The 25,189-nt window shown below is 41.3% G+C and overlaps 1 protein-coding gene across 2 annotated transcripts in view; it reads right to left on the bottom strand.

Moving 5' to 3' along the window:
- The window catches only part of VPS53 (VPS53 subunit of GARP complex), a 63,638-nt gene that overhangs the window by 32,989 nt on the left and 5,460 nt on the right, over positions 1 to 25,189 (bottom strand). The window contains exons 3-12 of one of the 2 annotated variants that reach the window (XM_070735411.1): positions 24,183 to 24,232; positions 22,046 to 22,112; positions 20,441 to 20,527; positions 14,164 to 14,279; positions 12,480 to 12,599; positions 8,847 to 8,925; positions 6,608 to 6,754; positions 4,292 to 4,434; positions 1,832 to 1,973; positions 958 to 1,059 (exon numbers count right to left, since the gene is read on the bottom strand). In XM_070735411.1, coding sequence (XP_070591512.1) covers positions 958 to 1,059; positions 1,832 to 1,973; positions 4,292 to 4,434; positions 6,608 to 6,754; positions 8,847 to 8,925; positions 12,480 to 12,599; positions 14,164 to 14,279; positions 20,441 to 20,527; positions 22,046 to 22,112; positions 24,183 to 24,232 — 1,053 coding nt within the window. The remainder of the gene's footprint in view (positions 1 to 957; positions 1,060 to 1,831; positions 1,974 to 4,291; positions 4,435 to 6,607; positions 6,755 to 8,846; positions 8,926 to 12,479; positions 12,600 to 14,163; positions 14,280 to 20,440; positions 20,528 to 22,045; positions 22,113 to 24,182; positions 24,233 to 25,189) is intronic. The other variant, XM_070735412.1, reaches the window with a different exon arrangement.

Consider the following 25,189-nt stretch of genomic DNA (forward strand, 5'->3'; position numbering starts at 1 on the left):
TAATAATAATAACAATTATTATTATTATTATTATTATTATTATTATTATTTTATAAATTATAAATAAATTATAAATTATAAATTATTATTATTATTATTATTATTATTATTATTATTATCATCATCATCATCATCATCATCTCTTTGAGGGGAGGGGAGGCCAGGCACCCTACCCTAATCCTAACCCTTGACTTGAGTGATGTCACCTTTAAGCCAGTCACATGACGTTTAAGTCACATGATCGTCAAGCCATTCCCACATGGTAACATAGCCAAAAAGCCACACCCACAAAATAAGCCTCCACCAAAGGGTGTCCAGCCCAGCTGGGAACAATGGGGAGTCACTACCGCACGAATCCCAGCGACCAATAAGGTCCCACAGAGTTGGCCTTCTCCGGGTCCCGTCGACTAAACAATGTCGTTTGGCGGGCCTCAGGGGAAGAGCCTTCTCTGTGGCGGCCCTGGCCCTCTGGAATCAACTCCCCCCGGAGATTAGAACTGCCCCCACCCTCCTTGTCTTTCGTAAATTACTCAAGACCTACCTATATCGCAAGGCATGGGGGAACTGAGACACCTCCCCCAGGCTTTTATATTTTATGTTTGGTATGTATGTGTTGTTTGGTTTTAAATGATGGGGTTTTATATGTTTTTTCTCTTTTAATATTAGATTTGTTCCACTGTAACATTGTTTTTATTATTGTTGCGAGCCGCCCCGAGTCTTCGGAGAGGGGCGGCATACAAATCTAATAAATAATAATAATAATAATAATAATAATAATAATAATAATTATTATTATTATTATTATTATTATTATTATTATTATTATTATTATTATTATTATTATTATTATTATTATTATTATAGTCCAGATGCATATCCATGCAGGGAAGAGAGAAGGTAAAAAGCCCACCTGTTTGTAGGGGAGAGACTTGAAATCTCAGAAACAAAGACATTTACCTTGTCCATGTCCATCTTTTCTGGTGGGGTTTCATCCTCATCCGTCGGAGATTCGTCCTGGAGAAACGGGTTGGTGGAGACCGGTGGAGGATCCGGCTTTTTCTGTCGGAGAATGGATGGGAAGAAACTTGAGCTTGCTGTATGCCGTGGCAGCCAAAAACACTGAACATAATCCTTGATTGTATGGTAGAACATAGAAACATAGAAGACTGACGGCAGAAAAAGACCTCATGATCCATCTAGTCTGCCCTTATACTATTTTTTTGTATTTTATCTTAGGATGGATCTATGTTTATCCCAGGCATGTTTAAATTCAGTGACTGTGGATTTACCAACCGTGTCTCCTGGAAGTTTGTTCCAAGGATCTACTACTCTTTCAGTGAAATAATATTTTCTCACGTTGCTTTTGATCTTTCCCCCAACTGACCTCAGTTTGTGCCCCCTTGTTTTTGTGTTCACTTTCCTATTAAAAACACTTCCCTCCTGAACCTTATTTAACCCTTTGACATATTTAAATGTTTCGATCATGTCCCCCCTTTTCCTTCTGTCCTCCAGACTATACAGATTGAGTCCATGAAGTCTTTCCTGATACGTTTTATGCTTAAGACCTTCCACCATTCTTGTAGCCCGTCTTTGGACCCGTTCAATTTTGTCAATATCTTTTTGTAGGTGAGGTCTCCAGAACTGGACACGGTATTATTCCAAATGTGGTCTCACCAGCGCTCTATATAAGGGGATCACAATCTCCCTCTTCCTGCTTGTTATACCTCTAGCTATGCAGCCAAGCATTCTACTTGCTTTCTCTACCGCCTGACTCCACTGTTCAGCCATTTTGAGACTGTCAGAAATATAAAAAAAGGGGTTCTTTTTTTACCGTCACAGTCTCTGACAGCGTGGAGCCCGAGAAGCGCTTGGCTAGTAGCCCCTCGAAGTTGGTAGTCCTCTGGATTGCAAACAGGAGCAGCTTCACTTCGATCTCCCTTGCCCGGGTGCGCATGATTTTCCCCAGCTCAGTTCTGCAAGGAGAAAGAGGCAAAAAAAAATCTCATCCGCCGCCAGTACAGGTAGTCCTCAATTTACGACCACAATTCAGGCCCCGGAGTTTAAATTGCTACATGAGAAACCTTTTTTAAAGTGGGTTTTGCCCCATTTTACGCTCCTTTTTTTCACCCCGGTTGTTAGGCAAATCATTGCAGTTGCTATGTTAGCCACGTGGTTACAACATTTGTCAGGCTGTAAGACACACCAGTGTATAAAATGCACCAAGATTTCAAAGAGGTAAGTAAGAAAAAAAAAAAAGAGGGGGGGGGGATTTATTTATTTATTTATTTATTTATTAGATTTGTATGCCGCCCCTCTCCGCAGACCCGGGGCGGCTCACAACAGTGATAAAGAACAATATGTATTGACAAATCTAATAATTTAAAATCTAAAATAGCAATTGTACATTTAAAAAATCTAAAAACAAGGAACCCCAATATAAAAAACATACATACAGTCATATCATGCACAAAAACTACATAGGCAGGGGGAGATGTCTCAGTTCCCCCACGCCTGACGACAGAGGTGGGTTTTGAGGAGTTTACGAAAGGCAAGGAGGGTGGGGGCAGTTCTGATCTCTGGAGGGAGCTGATTCCAGAGGGCCGGAGCCGCCACAGAGAAGGCTCTTCCCCTGGGTCCCGACAGACGGCATTGTTTAGTCGACGGGACCTGGAGAAGGCCAACTCTGTGGGACCTGACCGGTCGCTGGGATTCGTGCGGCAGAAGGCGGTCTCCTGGTCCCCAGGAGCACTCTGAAGGCCTTCAAAACCCTCTACGCGCCCCATTTTTTTGCAAAAACAGACCCATTTTTCATCCATTTTTTTTGCAAAAACGGGGTGCCCAGAAGCCTGCAGAATGTTTCTGAGGGAAGACACAAATGTACTTTTTGAAGAAAAATGCCCATTTTCCCACAAAAATGGGGGAGTTTTTGCCTTTTCCCACCAGCCCTCAGGAGCATTCTGCATACAAACATAGAAGACTGACGGCAGAAAAAGACCTCCTGGTCCATCTAGTCTGCCCTTATACTATTTCCTGTATTTTACCTTACGATGGATATATGTTTATCCCAGGCATGTTTAAATTCAGTGACTGTGGATTTACCAACCAGGTCTGCTGGAAGTTTGTTCCAAGGATCTACTACTCTTTCAGTCAAATAATATTTTCTCATGTTGCCTTTGATCTTTCCCCCAACTAACTTCAGATTGTGTCCCCTTGTTCTTGTGTTCACTTTAATAGGAAAGTGAACACAAGAACAAGGGGACACAATCTGAAGTTAGTTGGGGGGAAGATCAAAAGCAACATGAGAAAATATTATTTTACTGAAAGAGTAGTAGATCCTGCAGTCCTCCCAAACCCTCCTCGCACCCCCTTTTTGCGAAAAACGAGCCCAGTGTTGGTTATGACCTATAAAGCCCTTCATGACATTGGACCAGAATATCTCCGGGACCGCCTTCTGCCACATGAATCTCAGCGACTGGTTAGGTCCCACAGAGTTGGCCTTCTCCGGGTCCTGTCGATGAAACAATGTCGTCTGTCGGGACCCAGGGGAAGAATCTTCTCTGTGGTGGCCCCGTCCCTCTGGAATCAATTCCCCCCGGAGACCAGGATTGCCCCCACCCTTCTTGCCTTTCATAAATTCCTAAAAACCCACCTCTGCCGTTAGGCATGGCGAAATTGATTCCCCCGGGCCGTTCCATTTTATGTATGGTTTGTTTGGGACGTATGACTGCTTTTATATTAAGGGTTTTAAACTGTTTTTAATCTTTAGATTTGTACTGTGTTTTGTTGTTGTGAACCGCTCCGAGTGGCGGCATACAAATCTAATAAATAATAATAATAATAATAAAATTAAGTGTTACAGTAACCCCTTGCTCCTTCGCGGTTCATCTTTTGCGGATTTGCTACTTCACGGGTTTTCAAAGGGGGCTTAAATCCATTAAATCCATTGAAAATTTTAAATCCATTAAGAATTCATAAAATCCTTCTACAGTACTACTGTACTCTATTAAAGAAACTGGTAGGATATCACATGTAGTTCCAGCTGAGAAACATTATAGAATGACTATTTAATGGAAAAAGTGGGTTTTAAAAGTACAAATACTCGTTAAATATGTAAAAAACTATCTTTTCTCTACTTCACGGAAATTTGTTTTTTACGGGTGGTCTTGGAACGCATCCCCCTCGAAAAATGAAGGGTTACTATATTTGCACTTTTAAAAGGACCCAAAAGAAACATTCCTAAAAAATGGAGAATTGTTGTTGTTGTTGTTGAAACAGCGGTTTAGAATCCCACCTTGTGATATGACAGAAATCCACCGCGATCCGTTCCGTCATGCACCATTCCCCTGGGAACATCCGGCCGTATTTTTCCTCGTAGTCTACTAGCTGACGTTTGATCCAGGCGTAACGCCGGTCGATCTTGTCTAGCCAAGCCACCTGAGGGAGAGAACAACAAGGAAGTTCATCCATCTTTCTTCTCCAAGGTGGCACGACGCACACCGTGAGGCGTTTTTTTTTAAAGGATGTGTATCAGTGAATCCCGGAAGGAACATCTCAAAGGTGCTTTTTTTTCTCCCCCAAAAGGCAGCGGGGTTTTCTTGGGTTTTTCTTTCCTTGAAGACGTTTCGCTTCTCAGCCAAGAAGATTCTTTGTTTTTTAATACGCTTTTTAAATTTTTTTCTCCAGTTTCCATATATACATTAATACATGTACAGTAACACCTCGTCTTACGAACTTAAATGGTTCCGGAAGTAGGTTCGTAAGCCGAAAAAAGTTCGTAAGAAGAGGCAAAAATTTTCCGAACCCCGGGTTCGTATCACGAGGGGTTCGTATCACGAGGGGTTCGTATCACGAGGGGTTCGTATCACGAGGGGTTCGTATCACGAGGGGTTCGTATCACGAGGGGTTCGTATCACGAGGTATCACTGTACTTTAAAACATATCAATAACGTGCAGTTACACATTTTTATCTAGACGATCATGAAATAATATTCTATTTTGCACCTATTTTATGCTGTTATTTACCAGTCTGTTTTTCTCCTTTTCTTTACACTCCCTCCCTCTGTCTCTTACTCTTTCTCTCCTCATTCCTACTATCAGAGCTGCACTTTCGGAAGCTAGCCAGCCCAAGCAGCTAAACAACCCAACCAGCCAGTCAGTCACAGACCAATAGATATGGAGTTGAAGTCTTCAATGAAACACAGCAGCAGTAGGAAGTCTTGGAAAAATATATTTACTTCTTATTTACACTACTAACTGTATTCTACTTTACTATACATACATCACACTAGTATCTCACTACTATCTCACTACATCTATCTCAATTACAATTGCCTCTTCAGAGAGGGGCGGCATACAAATCTAATAAATTATTATTATTATTATTATTATTATTATTATTATTATTATTATTATTATTATCTCACAGGAACCAAGAGATCAATACAGCAACTTCAGAGCACACTTCACACAGAGCAGGAACAGAGATCAGAGAAAGCACAAGCAGAGAGCAGGGAGCTCTTGCATATTTAAATACTTTTCAGCCGATGAGGTTGCTACTTGTGTAATCGCCTCAGAATGACTCAGCATTCTCTACATAGGCCTTCCTTCTGCATTGAGATATTACCTCAGGATACGCTTACGACCCTCCAATCTTCCTCTTCTCCCTTCCCTTTCTACTTCCTCTTTCTTAACCATTCCCTGAGTGCAGAGGTGACTGCTTCCAGAACATCTGATTGTGCGCAGCTCCACGGCTCTGGGATCGACGAAACGCTCCCGCACAGGGGTCCCTGTGTGAGATTTTGCTACCTGCACAGGTGCGAGAAGCAAAATTGCGCTCAGTCCTGTACTCGCACTCCAGAGCTGCACACAATTAGCCGTTCCGGCAGTAGCCCAACAGTGCCTGAGTGATTCTAATCCCAATTCATCTTATTTTTAACAGACTGATAATAGAAACATAGAAACATAGAAGTCTGACGGCAGAAAAAGAACTCATGGTACATCTAGTCTGCCCTTATACTATTTCCTGTATTTTATCTTAGGATGGATATATGTTTATCCCAGGCATGTTTAAATTCAGTTACTGTGGATTTATCTACCACGTCTGCTGGAAGTTTGTTCCAAGGATCTACTACTCTTTCAGTAAAATAATATTTTCTCATGTTGCTTTTGATCTTTCCCCCAACTAACTTCAGATTGTGTCCCCTTGTTCTTGTCTTCACTTTCCTATTAAAAACACTTCCCTCCTGAACCTTATTTAACCCTTTAACATATTTAAATGTTTCGATCATGTCCCCCCTTTTCCTTCTGTCCTCCAGACTATACAGATTGAGTTCATTCAGTCTTTCCTGATACGTTTTATGCTTAAGACCTTCCACCATTCTTGTAGCCCGTCTTTGGACCCGTTCAATTTTGTCAATCTCTTTTTGTAGGTGAGGTCTCCAGAACTGGACACAGTAATCCAAATGTGGTCTCACCAGCGCTCTATATAGCGGGATGATAATCTCCCTCTTCCTGCTTGTTATACCTCTAGCTATGCAGCCAAGCATCCTACTTGCTTTCCCTACCGCATATGATATATGACTCTGAGGGCTGATAGAGTCCAACTCACGTCTTGGTTTTCCTGGAAAAGCACCAGATACTCTGAGAGGTGCTGCTTAATAAACTTCTTGATGATTTCTTGTTTAATGCGAGGATCCAAGACGTTTGCGACCAAACAGGCGTCACGGAGAACGTTGCTGGGCCCGGCTGATCTCTGCTGAAAAGAAAGAAACCCAGAGAATTAAGCCGGCCAGGTCTTTTAGCTGCCATCAGAGTACCTCTGGAACCGCCTACTACCGCACGAATCCCAGCGACCGATAAGGTCCCACAGAGTTGGCCTTCTCCGGGTCCTGTCGACCAAACAATGTTGTTTGGCGGGCCCCAGGGGAAGAGCCTTCTCTATGGCGGCACCAACCCTCTGGAATCAACTCCCCCCGGAGATTAGAACTGCCCCCACCCTCCTTGTCTTTCGTAAATTACTCAAGATCCATCTATACCGCTAGGTTGAGTTGAGACACCTTTCCCTCAGGCTTTTTTATATTTATGTTTGGGTATGTATATGTTGTTTGCTTTTTTTTTTTTATTATGATAGGGTTTTATGTGCTTTTTAATGTTAGATTTGCTTTTGCTGGAATATTGTTTTTATTATTGTTGTGAGCCGCCCCGAGTCTTCGGAGAGGGATGGCATACCAATCTAATAGATAGATAGATAGATAGATAGATAGATAGATAGATAGATAGATAGATAGATAGATAGATAGATAGATAGATAAATAAATATAGTTCTGCCTCAAGCATGAAAGCTAGCTGGGTGTTTTGGACCAATCCCCAGGAGATGGTGAGTTCTAGTCTCACCATAGGCAGCTGAGAGACTTTACGCCAATTACCAGGTGATGTGGAATTCTAGTTAGCTTAGGCAGGGAAGATATTTACTGACCCCTCGCATCCTGGACACAAACTGTTTCAACTCCTACCCTCAAAACGTCGCTACAGAGCACTGCATACTAAGACAACTAGACATAAGAATAGTTTTTTCCCGAACGCCATCTCTCTGCTGAACAAATAATTCCCTCAACATTGTCAGACTTTTTACTAAATCTGCACTTCTATTTCTACTAGTTTTTCTCATCATTCTTATAATCCTTTTCCTCCCTCTTAGGACTGTATGACTGTAACTTGTTGCTTGCATCCTAAGATTTTTATTAATATTGATTGTTTCTTCATTGCTTATTTGACCCCTATGACAATCATTAAGTGTTGTACCACATGATTCTTGACAAATCTATCTTTTTCTTTTATGTACACTGAGAGCATCTGCACCAAGACAAATTCCTTGTGTGTCCAATCACACTTGGCCAATAAAATTCTATTCTATTCTATTCTATTCTATTCTATGAAAGCAGACTGGGTGACTTTGGGCCAATCACCAGGAGACGGTGAGTTCTAGTCCTGCCTTAGGCACAAAAGCCAGCTCAACTGACTTTGGTTCGGGCAAACTGGTAGCGCTGACTGGACGTAATGATGTTCTTTTTAGCCATGTCTTTGTGGCTGGGCACACGTGCGAAAGCCACGCGTGACATTAATGAGTGTGTGGGGAGGGAGTGTGCATGCAGTCACATTTGTGAATCGGTAGGGAAATTAAGTAGCAGGTAGAGTGCAGTACTGCGGGCCATTAAAGCTGATTGTAGATCTGTAGGTCAGCGGTTAAAATCTCACCACCGGCTCAAGATTGACTCATCCTTCCATCCTTCCGAGGTGGGTCAAATGAGGACCCGGACTGTGGGGGCAATAGGCTGGTGGCTCTGTTAAAACGTGCTATTACTAACATGTTGTAAACGGCCCTGAGTCTAAGGAGAAGGGCGGCATAAAAAATTGAATAAATAAATAAGTGAAAATCACCCCTGGTGGACTTCGATTCCCAGAATTCCCCAGAATTCAATTCGATTCCCAGAATTCCCCAGAATTCAATTCGATTCCCAGAATTCCCCAGAATTCAATTCGATTCCCAGAATTCCCCAGAATTCAATTCGATTCCCAGAATTCAAGTCGATTCCCAGAATTCCCCAGAATTCAATTCAATTCCCAGAATTCCCCAGAATTCAGTTCAATTCCCAGAATTCAATTCAAGTCAATTCAATTCAATGAAGGCCTCCAGTCTTAAAGTTGCCAAGTTGGGGTTGCCTGGTTTAGACGTCGGACAATAAACCCTGCTGGCCATCAGAACTCCTTCCAAGCAGCTTCTTGCCATTAGCAACAATTTTGCGAAAAGAAAAACAGCAAGACATTTAAAAAAATAAATAAATATACACCTTTGTGCCTTGGGAAGGAAAGGCCTCTTCAAAGTCAGCCAAAATCTGTTGTCCCAGCTCGTTCTGGGCTGCTTTCACCCTGTCAAAAAGAGAAGATGAAAAATCCTGTCATCCTTTGGCTGTGGGGGGAAAAACCGCGAGGCTGGATTTCAGCCAAAAGACGGTGCTTGACGAGCCAGAAATCCAAGGCGCGGATCTGGTGTCCTTTCATCTGGAGCAATAATTGACAGTTAAAATGATGGAGACTCTACTCAAAAAGAGGATAATCAGCACCTAAAAAACAATAACTTATTGGACCCAAATCAGCATGGCTTTACTGAAGGCAAATCATGTCAGACTAATCTCATTGATTTCTTTGACTATGTCACAAAGGTGTTGGATCAAGGTGGTGTCGTGGATATTGCCTATCTGGACTTCAGCAAAGCCTTTGATACGGTTCCACATAAAGAGCTGATAGATAAATTATTGAAGATTGGACTTAATCCCTGGATAGTTCAGTGGATTTCAAGCTGGCTGAAGCATAGACATCAGACAGTTGTTGTTAATGGCGAGTATTCTGAGCAGAGACAGGTTACAAGCGGTGTGCCACAAGGGTCTGTTCTGGGTCCTATTCTTTTTAATATGTTTGTGAGTGACATAGGGGAAGGTTTGGTAGGGAAGGTTTGCCTATTTGCCGATGACTCTAAAGTGTGCAATAGGGTTGATATTCCTGGAGGGATCTGTAATATGGTAAATGATTTAGCTTTACTAGATAAATGGTCAAAGCAATGGAAACTGCAGTTTAATGTTTCCAAATGTAAAATAATGCACTTGGGGAAAAGGAATCCTCAATCTGAGTATTGCATTGGCAGTTCTGTGTTAGCAAAAACTTCAGAAGAGAAGGATTTAGGGGTAGTGATTTCTGACAGTCTCAAAATGGGTGAGCAGTGTGGTCGGATGGTAGGAAAAGCAAGTAGGATGCTTGGCTGCATAGCTAGAGGTATAACAAGCAGGAAGAGGGAGATTGTGAACCCCTTATATAGAGCGCTGGCGAGACCACATTTGGAATACTGTGTTCAGTTCTGGAGACCTCACCTACAAAAAGATATTGACAAAATTGAACGGGTCCAAAGACGGGCTACAAGAATGGTAGAAGGTCTTAAATATAAAACGTATCAGGAAAGACTTAATGAACTCAATCTGTATAGTCTGGAGGACAGAAGGAAAAGGGGGGACATGATCGAAACATTTAAATATGATAAAGGGTTAAATAGGGTTCAGGAGGGAAGTGTTTTTAATAGGAAAGTGAAGACAAGAACAAGGGGACACAATCTGAAGTTAGTTGGGGGAAAGATCAAAGGCAACATGAGAAAATATTATTTTACTGAAAGAGTAGTAGATCCTTGGAACAAACTTCCAGCAGACGTGGTTGGTAAATCCACAGTAACCGAATTTAAACATGCCTGGGATAAACATATATCCATTGTAAGATAAAATACAGGAAATAGTATAAGGGCAGACTAGATGGACCATGAGGTCTTTTTCTGCCGCCAGTCTTCTATGTTTCTATGTTTAAAAGAATACCAGAATACCCTGCTTGCAAAGAGGGAATAGAGAAAGTCCTCAACTTACAATCACAACACAGGGCAAAATTTCTGTTGCTAAGTGAGAGAGTGGGCGATCCTCGTATTTGTTGTACGCCATAATAATAATAATAATAATTATTATTATTATTATTATTAATTAATAATAATTTCAATATTTCCAAACGTGGATATTAACTATTATTTTGTGGTTCATCAAATGCTCTTGGGAGGGTCCCGTCCTTGAGATAGACATACGAGGGTCGCCCAGAAAGTAATGCACCACATTTTATTTCTCAGCCGACAGTAATGGTATGAATGCAAAACTTTAGATATATATTATTTGAATTGTCAGGAATACGCATGTAAATTTTGCGTTTCTTCAGACAGATAGCGTAGCTGCAGCAGTGTTTCGAAAGGACGTCTGTAAGTGATGTACGTTACAAGCAGCGTGTCGTCATTGGATTTCTCATTGTGGAGAAAGAAACTGTTGGGAACATTCACAAACGTTTGTGTACAGTTGATGGAGAATCTGCAGTCGACAGAAGTACGGTTAGTCGCTGGGCACAGAGGGTGAGACCGTTACAGTGCAGAAATGGCTTCATGACCAGAACAAGGAGTGGTACCGATAGGGCATACACGCCCTTGTGTCTCGCTGGAGGAAGGCCATAGAACGGGACGGAGATTAAGTGCAAAAATAGGGAGTGTGGAAGAAACATAATTCTTTCTTGTGTGCAAGTTTCATTGTGTTCAATAAATAATTGTTGAAGAAAAAAATTGTGGTGCATTACTTTCTGGGCGATCCTCGTATTTGTTGTACGCCACCCAGAGTCCGGGAGGAGTTCAGGCAGCTTATAAATTTAATAAATTCAATAAATACTCTCGCATCCAGCCACTGCTTCCTTTTGAACAGCTGCTATTCCTGAGCCAGGTAACCACCCCAACACTTCAAAGACCCTTAACTCCGTCCTCCATAACTTCGTTCAATTTCCCTTCTAAAACATAACCACTAGCAGACATCACCACGTCCTTTCACCCTTCTATAGATATTGATGCAAGGGCTCGACGAAGCACTGAAGAAAACTCAGGCTGAGAACTTTAGAGCTAAAGAGGAGGACTGAGAGTTCCTCAGGGCTCTCTGAGCTTGGTTGTTTCCTTGCAGGCATTTCATGGCCCAGCTAGGTAACATCATCGTCTGGAAAGGAGTGAAGCTTGTGGAATGAAGGGAGGGAGGAGGAGGAAAAAGAAAGAAAGAAAGAGGTAGGGAGGAAGGAAGGAAAGAAAGAGGTAGGGAGGTATGTATGTATGTATGTAGGTAGGTATGGAGGGAGGGAGGAAGGAAGGAGAAAGAAGGAAGGAAGGAAGGAAGGAAGGAAAAAGAAAGAATGGAGAAAAAAGAAAGAAAGAAAGAAAGAAAGAAAGAATGAAAGAAAGGGAAAGAGGAGCCTTGGGAGAGGCTCTCCAAGCTTGGTTGTTTTCTTACCGACATTTCATGACCCAAGTACATAATATCATCAAGTCTGGAAAGGAGTGAAGCTTGTGGAATGAAGGGAGGGAGGAGGAGGAGGAGGAAAAAGAAAGAAAGAGGTAGGGAGGAAAGAAGGAAGGAAGGAAGGAAAGAGATAGGGAGGTATGTATGTATGTATGTATGTATGTATGTAGGGAGGGAGGGAGGGAGGAAGGAGAAAGAAGGAAGGAAGGAAGGAAGGAAGGAAGGAAGAAAAAAGAAAGGGAGAAAAAAAGAAAGAAAAAAGAAGGAAGAAAGAAAAAAGAAAGAAGGAAGAAAGGAAGGAAAGAAAGACAGAAAGAAAGAAGAAAGAAAAGGAAAGAGAAGCCTTGGGAGAGGCTCTCCAAGCTTGGTTGTTTTCTTACCGACATTTCATGACCCAAGTACATAACATCATCAAGTCTGCAAAGGACTGGAGTTTGTTGAATGAAAAGAGGAGGAGGAGGAGAAAGAAAACCACCAGGCTCTGAGAGCACCAAGGAGCCCACACCATAAAACTGAACTTGCACTTCGTACCAAGAGTCCACCTGCCTCCCCTGGCTGCACCTGGGAGGCTCTACTTACCTTTCGGAAAGCTGACGGATCTGCGGGATCCCCATATATTTGTTGAAATGTTCCAGCACGTTGACGACGCCTTGTAGGAGGTTAGCAAGCTCTCCGTACTGCCTCCTCCTGGTCATCGCCCTGCGGTGGCACAAAACAGAAGGGAAAGTGACAGGAGTGAGGCTGGCACCAAGGGTTTTCCCAGGGGGCTTTGTTCATTCATTCGTTCGTTCGTTCGTTAGTTAGTTAGTGTTGTGGTTGACTCTGGCCCAGCTTCTGCCCCAAGGAATGTGGAGGTGGATGTGGGGGAAACATGCACATGCCACAGGCCTGTTTTGCTCCCGATAGAATCTCCCGACGAAGTCTCCTCTGACCAAGGAAGCGTGAGTGACAGGGAAGAGGGGAGTTTGGCAGACAGCCCAGGAGGAGATCAATCATCCTTATTATCCCTGGATTCTGAACAAGAACTAATGACGGACCCACACATGCGTAGAGTGATGCATAGGAGACAACAACTGAAGGATTATTACAGGAGATAAGTGAGGCCACCTGTGGTTGGGTGGGGCTGCTGTAATTAGTGCTACAGATAAAAAGAGCAGCATGCTGGTTTAGCCTCGTGGCAAATGTATCTTCTTCTGTTATGTACACTGAGAGCATCTGCACCAAGACAAACTCCTTGTGTGTCCAATCACACTTAGCCAATAAAAAATTCTATTTCTATTTTATGACCATGGTGTGTGGTCTCTTTTTGGCAAAGTCAGTGGGGAAGCCTGACTCAGTTTAACAACAGGGTGGACATGACTGATCGGCAGAGGTGATTCCACTTCACGACGGTGATAGCAAAATGTTCTCCCTGACTGGGCTCAGGCAATGCATAACAGTCCAATGAAAAGAAATCAAACACACACGTGCTCTGCTAATCAGCAAACTTGTATTAGATAAACAAAAATGGCTTACTCAAAAAACAGTTCTTAATGTCCGAAAACAATGCAAGGCTTACTTCAGCCGCATACAAAAAACACAGGGAAAAACAAACAAAGACAACCTGGAGTGAGCAAAGACCTTTCAGGAGTCCTTTTGAATCTTTGAAGCAAACAGAAAGTCCCAGAGTTTTCACCACCCACTTGTCTGACAAAGCTGGATTGAAAACTCCAACGGCACAGAAACTTCGAAGCAGGAACCGCAAAACAACACAGATAAACAGCCACAGTTTGCCCTGGCTCTTGTTCCCTTTTCTCCCTTTAGCCCTCATTAAGGGAACCACACCCAGCCCAGGTGCTCCTATAATGATTTGTAATACTCCTTAAAGTGATCCCTTCTTTGCATAGCTCTCCGGCTACGTACATCAATATATTGATCTGCAGAAGAACCCAGGGAGGAAAGACTGTCTGCTGAATCCTGCGTCCCAGTGGCCTCGTCCTCCTGGCTGTCTGCCACATCTTCCTGGCTGTCAGCCAGGCTTTCACATTCACTTTGTGCCGCGTCTCTCCCATCTGTGGGAGCAACGGCTGGCCCAGGCCCAAACACAACAGCAAAAGGTCGCAAAATGGGGCAAAACTCACTTTATAAAAGTCTTGCTCAGCGACAAAAAATCTGGGGCTCAACCGTGCTTAGAAGTCAAGGATGACCAGCACAGGTAAGTCCTCGACTTACGGCAAACCGCTTCGCCACCCGTAAAAAGTGACGATGGGCCTGAGTCACTTACTCCAGGGAATCCACTCCCCCAGCTAACATGTGGAGGTGGTTCAGCGTCGTGATGGAGGTGGTCAGATGGCGTTTGGCGTGGTCCAGTTGCTTGATGTCGCGGGTGATTTCTTTGACCTATTTAGAAGATGGAAGCCCAGGTATTAAAGGGTTAAACAAGGTTCAGGAGGGAAGTGTTTTTAATAGGAAAGTGCACTCAAGAACAAGGGGGCACAATCTAAAGTTAGTTGGGGGAAAGATCAGAAGCCACGGGAGAAAATATTATTTGACTGAAAGAGTAGTAGATGCTTGGAACAAACTTCCAGCAGACGTGGTTGGTAAATCCACAGTAACTGAATTTAAATATGCCTGAGATAAACATAGATCCATCTTAAGATAAAATACAGGAAATAGTATAAGGGCAGACTAGATGGACCAGGAGGTCTTTTTCTGCCGTCAAATGTATGTAAGAAAACCACCAAGCTTGGAGAGCCTCCCCCAAGGTTCTTTCCTCCCTCCATTCTCCTACCACTTCCTTCCTTCTCTTATCCCTCCCTCCTTTCCCTTCCTTTCTTTCCTTTCCCTTTCATTTTTCTCTTTCTCTTCCTTTCCCTTTCTCTTCTTTTTTCCTTTCCCTTCTCTTTCCATTCCCTTTCCTTTCGTTTTTCTCTTTCTTTCCCTTTTCCTATCTTTTCTCTTTTCCTTTCACTTTTCCTTTCCTTTCTGTTTTCCTTTCTCTTTTCTTTCCTTTCCTTTTTCCTTTCCTTTCTTTTCACTTTTCCTTTCCTTTCTGTTTCCCTTTCCTTCCTTTCTCTTTTCCTCTCCTTCCCTTTCCCTTTCCTTTCTTTTCTCTTTCTTTCACTTTTCCTTTCCTTCCCTTTCTTTTCCTTTTTTTTCTCTTTTCCTCTCCTTTCCTTTCTTTTTCCTTTCTTTTCTCTTCCTTTCTCTTTTCCTCTCCTCTCCTTTCTTTTCTTTTCCTTTCTTTTCTCTTTTCCTCTCCTTTCCTTTCTCCTTTCCTTTCCCTTTCCTTTCTTTTCTCTTTCTTTCACTTTTTCTTTCCTTCCCTTTCTTTTCCTTTCTTTTCTCTTTTCCTCTCCTTTCCTTTCTCCTTTCCTTTCCCTTTCCTTTCTTTTCTCTTTCTTTCACTTTTCCTTTCCTTCCCTTTCTTTTCCTTTTTTTTCTCTTTTCCTCTCCTTTCCTTTCTTTTTCCTTTCTTTTCTCTTCCTTTCTCTTTTCCTCTCCTCTCCTTCCTTTTCTTTTCCTTTCTTTTTTCTTTTCCTCTCCTTTCCTTTTCCTTTCTTTTCTCTTTCTTTCTCTTTTCCTCTCCTCTCCTTTCTTTTCTTTTCCTTTCTTTTCTCTTTTCCTCTCCTTTCCTTTCCCTTTCTTTCTTTCTTTCACTTTTCCTTTCCTTCCCTTTCTTTTCCTTTTTTTCTCTTTTCCTCTCCTTTCCTTTCTTTTCCTTTCTTTTCTCTTCCTTTCTCTTTTCCTCTCCTCTCCTTTCTTTTCTTTTCCTTTCTTTTCTCTTTTCCTCTCCTTTCCTTTCTCCTTTCTTTTCTCTTTCTTTCACTTTTCCTATCTTTTCTCTTTTCCTTTCACTTTTCCTTTCCTTTCTGTTTTCCTTTCTCTTTTCTTTCCTTTCCTTTTTCCTTTCCTTTCTTTTCACTTTTCCTTTCCTTTCCTTTCTGTTTCCCTTTCCTTCCTTTCTCTTTCCTCTCCTTCCCTTTCTTTTTCTTTCTTTTCTCTTTTCCTCTCCTTTCCTTTCTCCTTTCCTTTCCCTTTCCTTTCCCTTTCCTTTCTCTTTCTTTCACTTTTCCTTTCCTTTCTTTCTCTTTTCCTGTCCTTTCCTTTCCTTTTCCTTTCTTTTCTCTTCCTTTCTCTTTTCCTCTCCTCTCCTTTCTTTTCTTTTCCTTTCTCCTTTCCTTTTCCTTTCCTTTCTTTTCTCTTTCTTTCACTTTTCCTTTCCTTCCCTTTCTTTTCCTTTCTTTCTCTTTTCCTGTCCTTTCCTTTTCCTTTCTTTTCTCTTCCTTTCTCTTTTCCTCTCCTCTCCTTTCTTTTCTTTTCCTTTCTTTTCTCTTTTCCTTTCCTTTCCCTTTCCCTTCTTTCTCTTCCTTCTCTTTTCCTCTCCTCTCCTTTCTTTTCTCTTTCCTCTCCTTTCCTTCTCTCCTTTCCTTTCCTTTCCTTTTCTCTTTCTTTCACTTTCCTTTCCTTCCTTTCTTTTCCTTTCTTTTCTCTTTTCCTCTCCTTTCCTTTCTCCTTTCCTTTCCCTTTCCTTTCTCTTTCTTTCACTTTTCCTTCCCTTCCCTTTCTTTTCCTTTCTTTTCTCTTTTCCTGTCCTTTCCTTTCCTTTTCCTTTCTTTTCTCTTCCTTTCTCTTTTCCTCGCCTCTCCTTCCTTTTCTTTTCCTTTCTTTTCTCTTTTCCTTTCCTTTCCCTTCTTTTCTCTTCCTTTCTCTTTTCCTCTCCTCTCCTTTCTTTTCTCTTTTCCTGTCCTTTCCTTTCCTTTTCCTTTCTTTTCTCTTCCTTTCTCTTTTCCTCTCCTCTCCTTTCTTTTCTTTTCCTTTCTCCTTTCCTTTCCTTTCCTTTCTTTTCTCTTTCTTTCACTTTTCCTTTCCTTCCCTTTCTTTTCCTTTCTTTTCTCTTTTCCTGTCCTTTCCTTTCCTTTTCCTTTCTTTCTCTTCCTTTCTCTTTTCCTCTCTCTCTCCTTCTTTTCTTTTCCTTTCTTTTCTCTTTTCCTTTCCTTTCCCTTTCCCTTCTTTTTTCTCTTCCTTTCTCTTTCCTCTCCTCTCCTTTCTTTCTTTTCCTTTCTTTTCTCTTTCCTCTCCTTTCCTTTCCCTTTCCTTCTTTTCTCTTTCTTTCACTTTTCCTTTCCTTCCCTTTCTTTTCCTTTCTTTTCTCTTTTCCTGTCCTTTCCTTTCTCCTTTCCTTTCTTTTCTCTTTCTTTCACTTTTCCTTTCCTTCCCTTTCTTTCCTTTTTTTTCTCTTTTCCTCTCCTTTCCTTTCTTTTTCCTTTCTTTTCTCTTCCTTTCTCTTTTCCTCTCCTCTCCTTTCTTTCTTTTCCTTTCTTTTCTCTTTTCCTCTCCTTTCCTTTCTCCTTTCCTTTCCCTTTCCTTTCTTTTCTCTTTCTTTCACTTTTTCTTTCCTTCCCTTTCTTTTCCTTTCTTTTCTCTTTTCCTCTCCTTTCCTTTCTCCTTTCCTTTCCCTTTCCTTTCTTTTCTCTTTCTTTCACTTTTCCTATCTTTTCTCTTTTCCTTTCACTTTTCCTTTCCTTTCTCTTTTCTTTCCTTTCCTTTTTCCTTTCCTTTCTTTTCACTTTTCCTTTCCTTCCCTTTCTTTTCTTTCTTTTCTCTTTTCCTCTCCTTTCCTTTCTCCTTTCCTTTCCCTTTCCTTTCTTTCTTTCACTTTCCTTTCCTTTCTTTTCTCTTTTCCTGTCCTTTCCTTTTCCTTTCTTTTCTCTTCCTTTCTCTTTTCCTCTCCTCTCCTTTCTTTTCTTTTCCTTTCTCCTTTCCTTTTCCTTTCCTTTCTTTCTCTTTCTTTCACTTTTCCTTTCCTTCCCTTTCTTTTCCTTTCTTTTCTCTTTTCCTGTCCTTTCCTTTTCTTTTCCTTTCTCTTCCTTTCTCTTTTCCTCTCCTCTCCTTTCTTTTCTTTTCCTTTCCTTTCTTTTCTCTTTTCCTTTCCTTTCCCTTTCCCTTCTTTTCTCTTCCTTTCTCTTTTCCTCTCCTCTCCTTTCTTTTCTCTTTTCCTCTCCTTTCCTTTCTCCTTTCCTTTCCCTTTCCTTTCTTTTCTCTTTCTTTCACTTTTCCTTTCCTTCCCTTTCTTTTCCTTTCTTTTCTCTTTTCCTGTCCTTTCCTTTCCTTTTCCTTTCTTTTCTCTTCCTTTCTCTTTTCCTCTCCTCTCCTTCCTTTTCTTTTCCTTTCTTTTCTCTTTTCCTTTCCTTTCCCTTTCCCTTCTTTTCTCTTCCTTTCTCTTTTCCTCTCCTCTCCTTTCTTTTCTCTTTTCCTGTCCTTTCCTTTCCTTTCTTTCTCTTTCTTTCACTTTTCCTTTCCTTCCCTTTCTTTTCCTTTCTTTTCTCTTTTCCTGTCCTTTCCTTTCTTTTCTTTTCCTTTCTTTTCTCTTTTCCTTTCCTTTCCCTTCTTTTCTCTTCCTTTCTCTTTTCCTCTCCTCTCCTTTCTTTTCTCTTTTCCTCTCCTTTCCTTTCTCCTTTCCTTTCTTTTCTCTTTCTTTCACTTTTCCTTTCCTTCCCTTTCTTTTCCTTTCTTTTCTCTTTTCCTGTCCTTCTTCCTTTCTCTTTCCTCTCCTCTCCTTTCTTTTCTTTTCCTTTCTTTTCTCTTTTCCTCTCCTTTCCTTTCTCCTTTCCTTTCCCTTTCCTTTCTTTTCTCTTTCTTTCACTTTTCCTTTCCTTCCCTTTCTTTTCCTTTCTTTTCTCTTTTCCTGTCCTTTCCTTTTCCTTTCTTTTCTCTTCCTTTCTCTTTTCCTCTCCTCTCCTTCCTTTTCTTTTCCTTTCTTTTCTCTTTTCCTTTCCTTTCCCTTTCCCTTCTTTTCTCTTCCTTTCTCTTTTCCTCTCCTCTCCTTTCTTTTCTCTTTTCCTCTCCTTTCCTTTCTCCTTTCCTTTCCCTTTCCTTTCTTTTCTCTTTCTTTCACTTTTCCTTTCCTTCCCTTTCTTTTCCTTTCTTTTCTCTTTTCCTGTCCTTTCCTTTTCCTTTCTTTTCTCTTCCTTTCTCTTTTCCTCTCCTCTCCTTTCTTTCTTTCCTTTCTTTTCTCTTTTCCTCTCCTTTCCTTTCTCCTTCCTTTCCCTTTCCTTTCTTTTCTCTTTCTTTCACTTTTCTTTCCTTCCCTTTCTTTCCTTTCTTTTCTCTTTTCCTCTCCTTCCTTTCTCCTTTCCTTTCCCTTTCCTTTCTTTTCTCTTTCTTTCACTTTTCCTTTCCTTCCCTTTCTTTCCTTTTTTTTCTCTTCCTTTCTCTTTCCTCTCCTCTCCTTTCTTTTCTTTCCTTTCTTTCTCTTTTCCTCTCCTTTCCTTTCTCCTTTCCTTTCCCTTTCCTTTCTTTTCTCTTTCTTTCACTTTTTCTTTCCTTCCCTTTCTTTTCCTTTCTTTTCTCTTTTCCTCTCCTTTCCTTTCTCCTTTCCTTTCCCTTTCCTTTCTTTTCTCTTTCTTTCACTTTTCCTTTCCTTCCCTTTCTTTTCCTTTCTTTTCTCTTTTCCTGTCCTTTCCTTTTCCTTTCTTTTCTCTTCCTTTCTCTTTCCTCTCCTCTCCTTCCTTTTCTTTTCCTTTCTTTTCTCTTTTCCTCTCCTTTCCTTTTCCTTTCTTTTCTCTTCCTTTCTCTTTTCCTCTCCTCTCCTTTCCTTTCTCCTTTCCTTTCTTTCTCTTTCTTTCACTTTTTCTTTCCTTCCCTTTCTTTCCTTTCTTTTCTCTTTTCCTCTCCTTTCCTTTCTCCTTTCCTTTCCCTTTCCTTTCTTTTCTCTTTCTTTCACTTTTCCTTTCCTTCCCTTTCTTTTCCTTTCTTTTCTCTTTTCTCTTTTCCTGTCCTTTCCTTTTCCTTTCTTTTCTCTTCCTTTCTCTTTTCCTCTCCTCTCCTTCCTTTTCTTTTCCTTTCTTTTCTCTTTTCCTCTCCTTTCCTTTTCCTTTCTTTTCTCTTCCTTTCTCTTTTCCTCTCCTCTCCTTCCTTTTCTTTTCCTTTCTTTTCTCTTTTCCTCTCCTTTCCTTTTCCTTTCTTTTCTCTTCCTTTCTCTTTTCCTCTCCTCTCCTCTCCTTTCTTTTCTTTTCTTTTCTCTTTTCCTCTCCTTTCCTTTCTCCTTTCCTTTCCCTTTCCTTTCTTTTCTCTTTCTTTCACTTTTCCTTTCCTTCCCTTTCTTTTCCTTTCTTTTCTCTTTTCCTGTCCTTTCCTTTCCTTTTCCTTTCTTTTCTCTTCCTTTATCTTTTCCTCTCCTCTCCTTCCTTTTCTTTTCCTTTCTTTTCTCTTTTCCTCTCCTTTCCTTTTCCTTTCTTTTCTCTTCCTTTCTCTTTTCCTCTCCTCTCCTCTCCTTTCTTTTCTTTTCTTTTCTCTTTTCCTCTCCTTTCCTTTCTCCTTTCCTTTCCCTTTCCTTTCTTTTCTCTTTCTTCCACTTTTCCTTTCTTTTCCTTTCTTTTCTCTTTTCCTCTCCTTTCCTTTCTCCTTTCCTTTCCCTTCTTTTCTCTTCCTTTCTCTTTTCCTCTCCTTCTCGCTTGCTTCAAACCACAGATTCCTAAGCACCAAACCACATTCGCACAGCAGCCGAGAGTTATCAATCTCCCTCTCTAAGGATCAAGGGGAAACAATACAGCACTCACCATCTGCTCCGATTTTTCTGCTTTGTCCTTGATGTCTTTGATCTTGCCAAAGAGCTGCTGGATGGCTTTCTGGGCCTCTTCAAGAGCCTGGAGGAAATTTGGAGGGGGGGGGGAGAGAGAGAGAGAGAGAGAAGAGGGAGAAGAAACACATTGAACCATCTTGAGAACCTCACCAACTGAATGCACATGAGCAGCTCATCCTCTTGATGGCTACCTAGAATTCAAGATGGTCAGGCCAGGATGGACCATGCAAGGAATTTCCTGAGTCAGGGAACGGGAATGGAGTGCTCTACTGGCTCCAAATGTTTCTTTCCAGGTGCTAATGATGTTCCCAGCTCTTATTTATTTATTTTATTTATTTATTGGATTTGTACGCCGCCCCTCTCCGTGGACTCGGGGCGGCTAACAACAGTGATAAAAACAGAATGTAAAAATCCAATACTAAAACAGCTAAAAACCCTTGTTATAAAACCAATCATGCATACAAACATACCATGCATAAATTGTAGAAGCCTAGGGGGAAAAGAATATCTTAGTTCCCCCATGCCTGACTGCAGAGGTGGGTTTTGAGGAGCTTACGAAAGGCAAGGAGGGTGGGGGCTGTTCTAATCTCTGTGGGGAGTTGGTTCCAGAGGGCCGGGGCCGCCACAGAGAAGGCTCTTCCCCTGGGCCCCGCCAAACGACATTGTTTAGTTGACGGGACCCGGAGAAGGCCCACTCTGTGGGACCTAACTGGTTGCTGGGATTCGTGTGGCAAGCTCTTTCATTGCTACTCTCTCAGAATAAAGTTTTTAAAAAGCCCTTAACCAGGGGATAAAATATTGTGCTGAAGCTGACCAGACGAAAGACGCTAGACAGATGAATACATGGTAAGCAGATTCTTTTCCCTATTTTCCTCCCCGGAAACTAAGGTGCGTCTTATACTCTGAAAAATAACTATACAGTGATACCTTGTCTTACAAACTTAATTGGTTCCGGGACGAGGTTCTTAAGGTGAAAAGTTTGTAAGATGAAACAATGTTTCCCATAGGAATCAATGGAAAAGCGATTAATGCGTGCAAGCCCCAAATTCACTCCTTTTGCCAGCCGAAGCGCCCGTTTTTGCGCTGCTGGGAATCCCCTGAGGCTCCCCTCCGTGGGAAACCCCACCTCCGAACTTCTGTGTTTTTGCAATGCTGCAGGGGAATCCCAGCATCGCAAAAACGGGTGCTTCGCTGGCAACGGAAGTCCGGAGGTGGGGTTTCCCAGCGAAGGGAGCATCAGTGAAATCGCAGCATCGCAAAAACAGACGTCCAGAGGTGGGGTTTCCCATGGAGGGGAGCCTCAGGGGAATCCCAGCAGCGCAAAAACAGGTGTTTCACTGGCAAAGGAAGTCCGGAGGTGAGGCATTCCAGTGGCAGCGGTGGGTTTGTAACATGAAAATAGCTTGTAAGAAGAGGAAAAAAAATTTTAAATCCCGGGTTTGTATCTCGAAAAGTTTGTATGATGAGGGGTTTGTAAGACGAGGTATCACTGTATATGTTTTTTCCGTCGAATATATAATATTCGATATATAATATACATAATATAATTTATCTTTTATTTCACACATAGATGAGACCTTACCTCTCGGCCATCTTGCCCCACGTTGGTCTGAGCTCTCACCACTGTCCGAATATTATCATCCAATCGTCTTGAAAAGAAAAAAAATATATAAAAATACTAAAATTAATTCAACAGATGTATTTTTGGGACAAAAATGATTGCCGAGATATTCTCAAGTCTAATGTTTTTTCTGCGTCAGCTCAGGAAGCTCAAACTGCCCAAGGAGCTGCTGATCCAGTTCTACAGAGGAATCATTGAGTCTGTCATCTGCACCTCTATAACTGTCTGGTTTGGTGCTGCAACCCAACAGGACCGACACAGACTTCAGAGGAGAATCAGAACTGCAGAAAAAATAATGGCTGCCAACCTGCCTTCCATTGAGGACCTGTATACTGCACGAGTCAAAAAGAGGGCGGGTAAAATATTTACTGACCCCTCACATCCTGGACACAAACTGTTTCAACTCCTACCCTCAAAACGTCGCTACAGAGCACTGCACACCAAGACAACTAGACACAAGGACAGTTTTTTCCCGAACGCCCTCACTCTGCTAAACAAATAATTCCCTCAACACTGTCCGACTTTCTACTAAATCTGCACTTCTATTCTACTAGTTTTTCTCATCATTCCTTTCACCCATTTCCTCCCATGTTGACTGTATGACTGTAACTTGTTGCTTCTATCCTAAGATTTTTTATTAATATTGCTTCTTCATTGCTTATTTGACCCCAATGACAATCATTAAGTGTCGTACCACATGATTCTTGACAAATGTATATTTTATTTTATGGACGCTGAGAGTATCTGCACCAAGAAAATTCCTTGTGTGTCCAATCACACTTGGCCAATAAAAATTCTATTCTAATTAAGATTCTTGAGACTTTTCAAACTTTAAAATAAATGTTATCCTTGGCAATCCACTTCAAAGGTTGCACGTTCGTCTCCAGAAAGTGTGAGCTAATTTAAAAAAGTGGAATAATCTCTTTGACAATGTCAAGTAATCATACCTCGCTGGTAAAATCACCAGAGGCAATAAACCAGTGGAGCTGGTCACTAACAGTTTGGGTGATATGGTCCGAACTGGCAGGAACCCACTCTTGGCCAGTATGCTTTAAGATGAGTGGACTTCCAGTCCCAGAATTCCCAAGTTTATTCCCTCTATAGCTGTCTGGTTTGGCTCTACAACCCAACTAGACTGACACAGACTTCAGAGGAGAATCAGAACTGCAGAAAAAACAATTGCTACCAAGCTGCCTTCCATTGAGGACCTGTAGACTACTGTGAAAATATTAACTGACCCCTCACATCCTGGACACAAACTGTTTCAACTCCTACCCTCAAAACGTCGCTACAGAGCACTGCACACCAAGACAACTAGACACAAGGACAGTTTTTCCAAAACGCCCTCACTCTGCTAAACAAATAATTCTCTCAGCACTGTCAAACTTTTTACTAAGTCTGCACTTCTATTTCTACTAGTTTTTTCTCATCATTCCTATCACTCATTTCCTCCCAATTAGGACTGTATGACTGTAACTTCTTTTTATGAATATTGATTGTTTCTCCATTGCTTATTTGACCCCTATGACAATCATTAAGTGTTTTTTACCTCATAATTCTTGACAAATGTCTCTTTTCTTTTATGTACACTGAGAGCATATGCACCAAAGACAAATTCCTTGTGTATTCAATCACACTTGGCCAATCACACATTCATTCTATTCTATTCTAATCTGTTCTGTTCTATTCTATTCTAATCTATTCTATTCTAAGAAAAAAAGTTGGCATGCTTCCGAGTCTACGGAGAGGGGCGGCATACAAATCTAATAAATAATAATAATAATAATAATAATAATAATAATAATAATAATAAACTCCCATAATTCCCCAGTAGATGAGAATATTTCAACTCCCATAATTTCCCAGCCAATATCTTTTAATATGAGTGGACTTCTGCTAACAGAATGCACAAACTAGTAAGTTTTAAGGTGGCTGGAATTCAAATCCCAGAATTCCCCAGGGAAAAAGCTGTCTAGGGAATTCTGGGAATTGAAGTCCGCATGTTACCAAAATTGAGAATCCCTGGGGTAGATTTGAAAGAAATAAAAAATTGTTGCCCACTGTCCTAGAAAGGAAAGCAAACCCACCCTCATTTTACCTTATTTTCAGTCTGATCTTGTTCACCACATCATCAATATTGGACAGAGACTGTAAGAGAAAAATCAGGATTTAGTCTTTTCATTATGCACCACCGACTGAATCAGATCCTCAATCCAGATTCATCAAACATATTCGTTTTAAATTGTTAATTGTTCTGACAAAAAATCTAGTTCTCTCCTTGATTATTTTCAAAGAAGCAATAAGTGGAAATGTATCAAGGAGAGAAGCAACTTAGAACTGAGGAGAAATTTCCTGACAGGGAGAAGAACAATTAACCAGGGGAACAGCTTGCCACCATAAGTTGCGAATGCTCCAACACTGGAAGTTTTTAAGAAGAGATTGCACAGGCACCGCGTTCTGCCACATAAATCCTTGCGGCCGGTTAGGTCCCACAGAGTTGGCCTTCTCCAGGTCCCGTCAACCAGACAATGTTATTTGGCGGGGCCTAGGGGAAGAGCCTTCTCTGTGGAGGCCCCGGCCCTCTGGAATCAGCTCCCCCCAGAGATTCGCACTGCCCCCACCCTACTCGCCTTCCGCAAGAGCCTCAAACCCACCTATGTCGCCAGGCTTGGAGCAATTAGACCTTGCCCCTCTGACCAATAAATGTAATGTATGGTGTGATTGGACTGTATGATTGCATCTTACACTAGAGCTTTTAGTTGTATTTTAAATAGAAACATAGAAGATTGACGGCAGAAAAAGCCCTAACCAGGTGCTATTAATGTTCCCAAGCTCTTCATTTTTTTTAATGTTTTATTTTAAATTTTCAATTACGTAAAAAATAAAACATCTCAATAGTCATATACAGATCATTGCCCGTTTCAGATTTGTTTTGCATAAATCTTACATCCCTATTAATTACAGTCACAGTCTTCGGCATACAAATCTAATAAATTGAAATTGAAATTATAGAATTAATTTAAAAAAAACATCAAAAAGTTGTATAACTCATGCCAGAAGGGTATGTATGCATGTGCTAGCACATATATACATTTCCACACCCAT

This window comes from Erythrolamprus reginae, chromosome 1 (assembly GCF_031021105.1).
Source record: "Erythrolamprus reginae isolate rEryReg1 chromosome 1, rEryReg1.hap1, whole genome shotgun sequence".
Taxonomy (NCBI): Eukaryota; Metazoa; Chordata; class Lepidosauria; order Squamata; family Dipsadidae; genus Erythrolamprus; species Erythrolamprus reginae.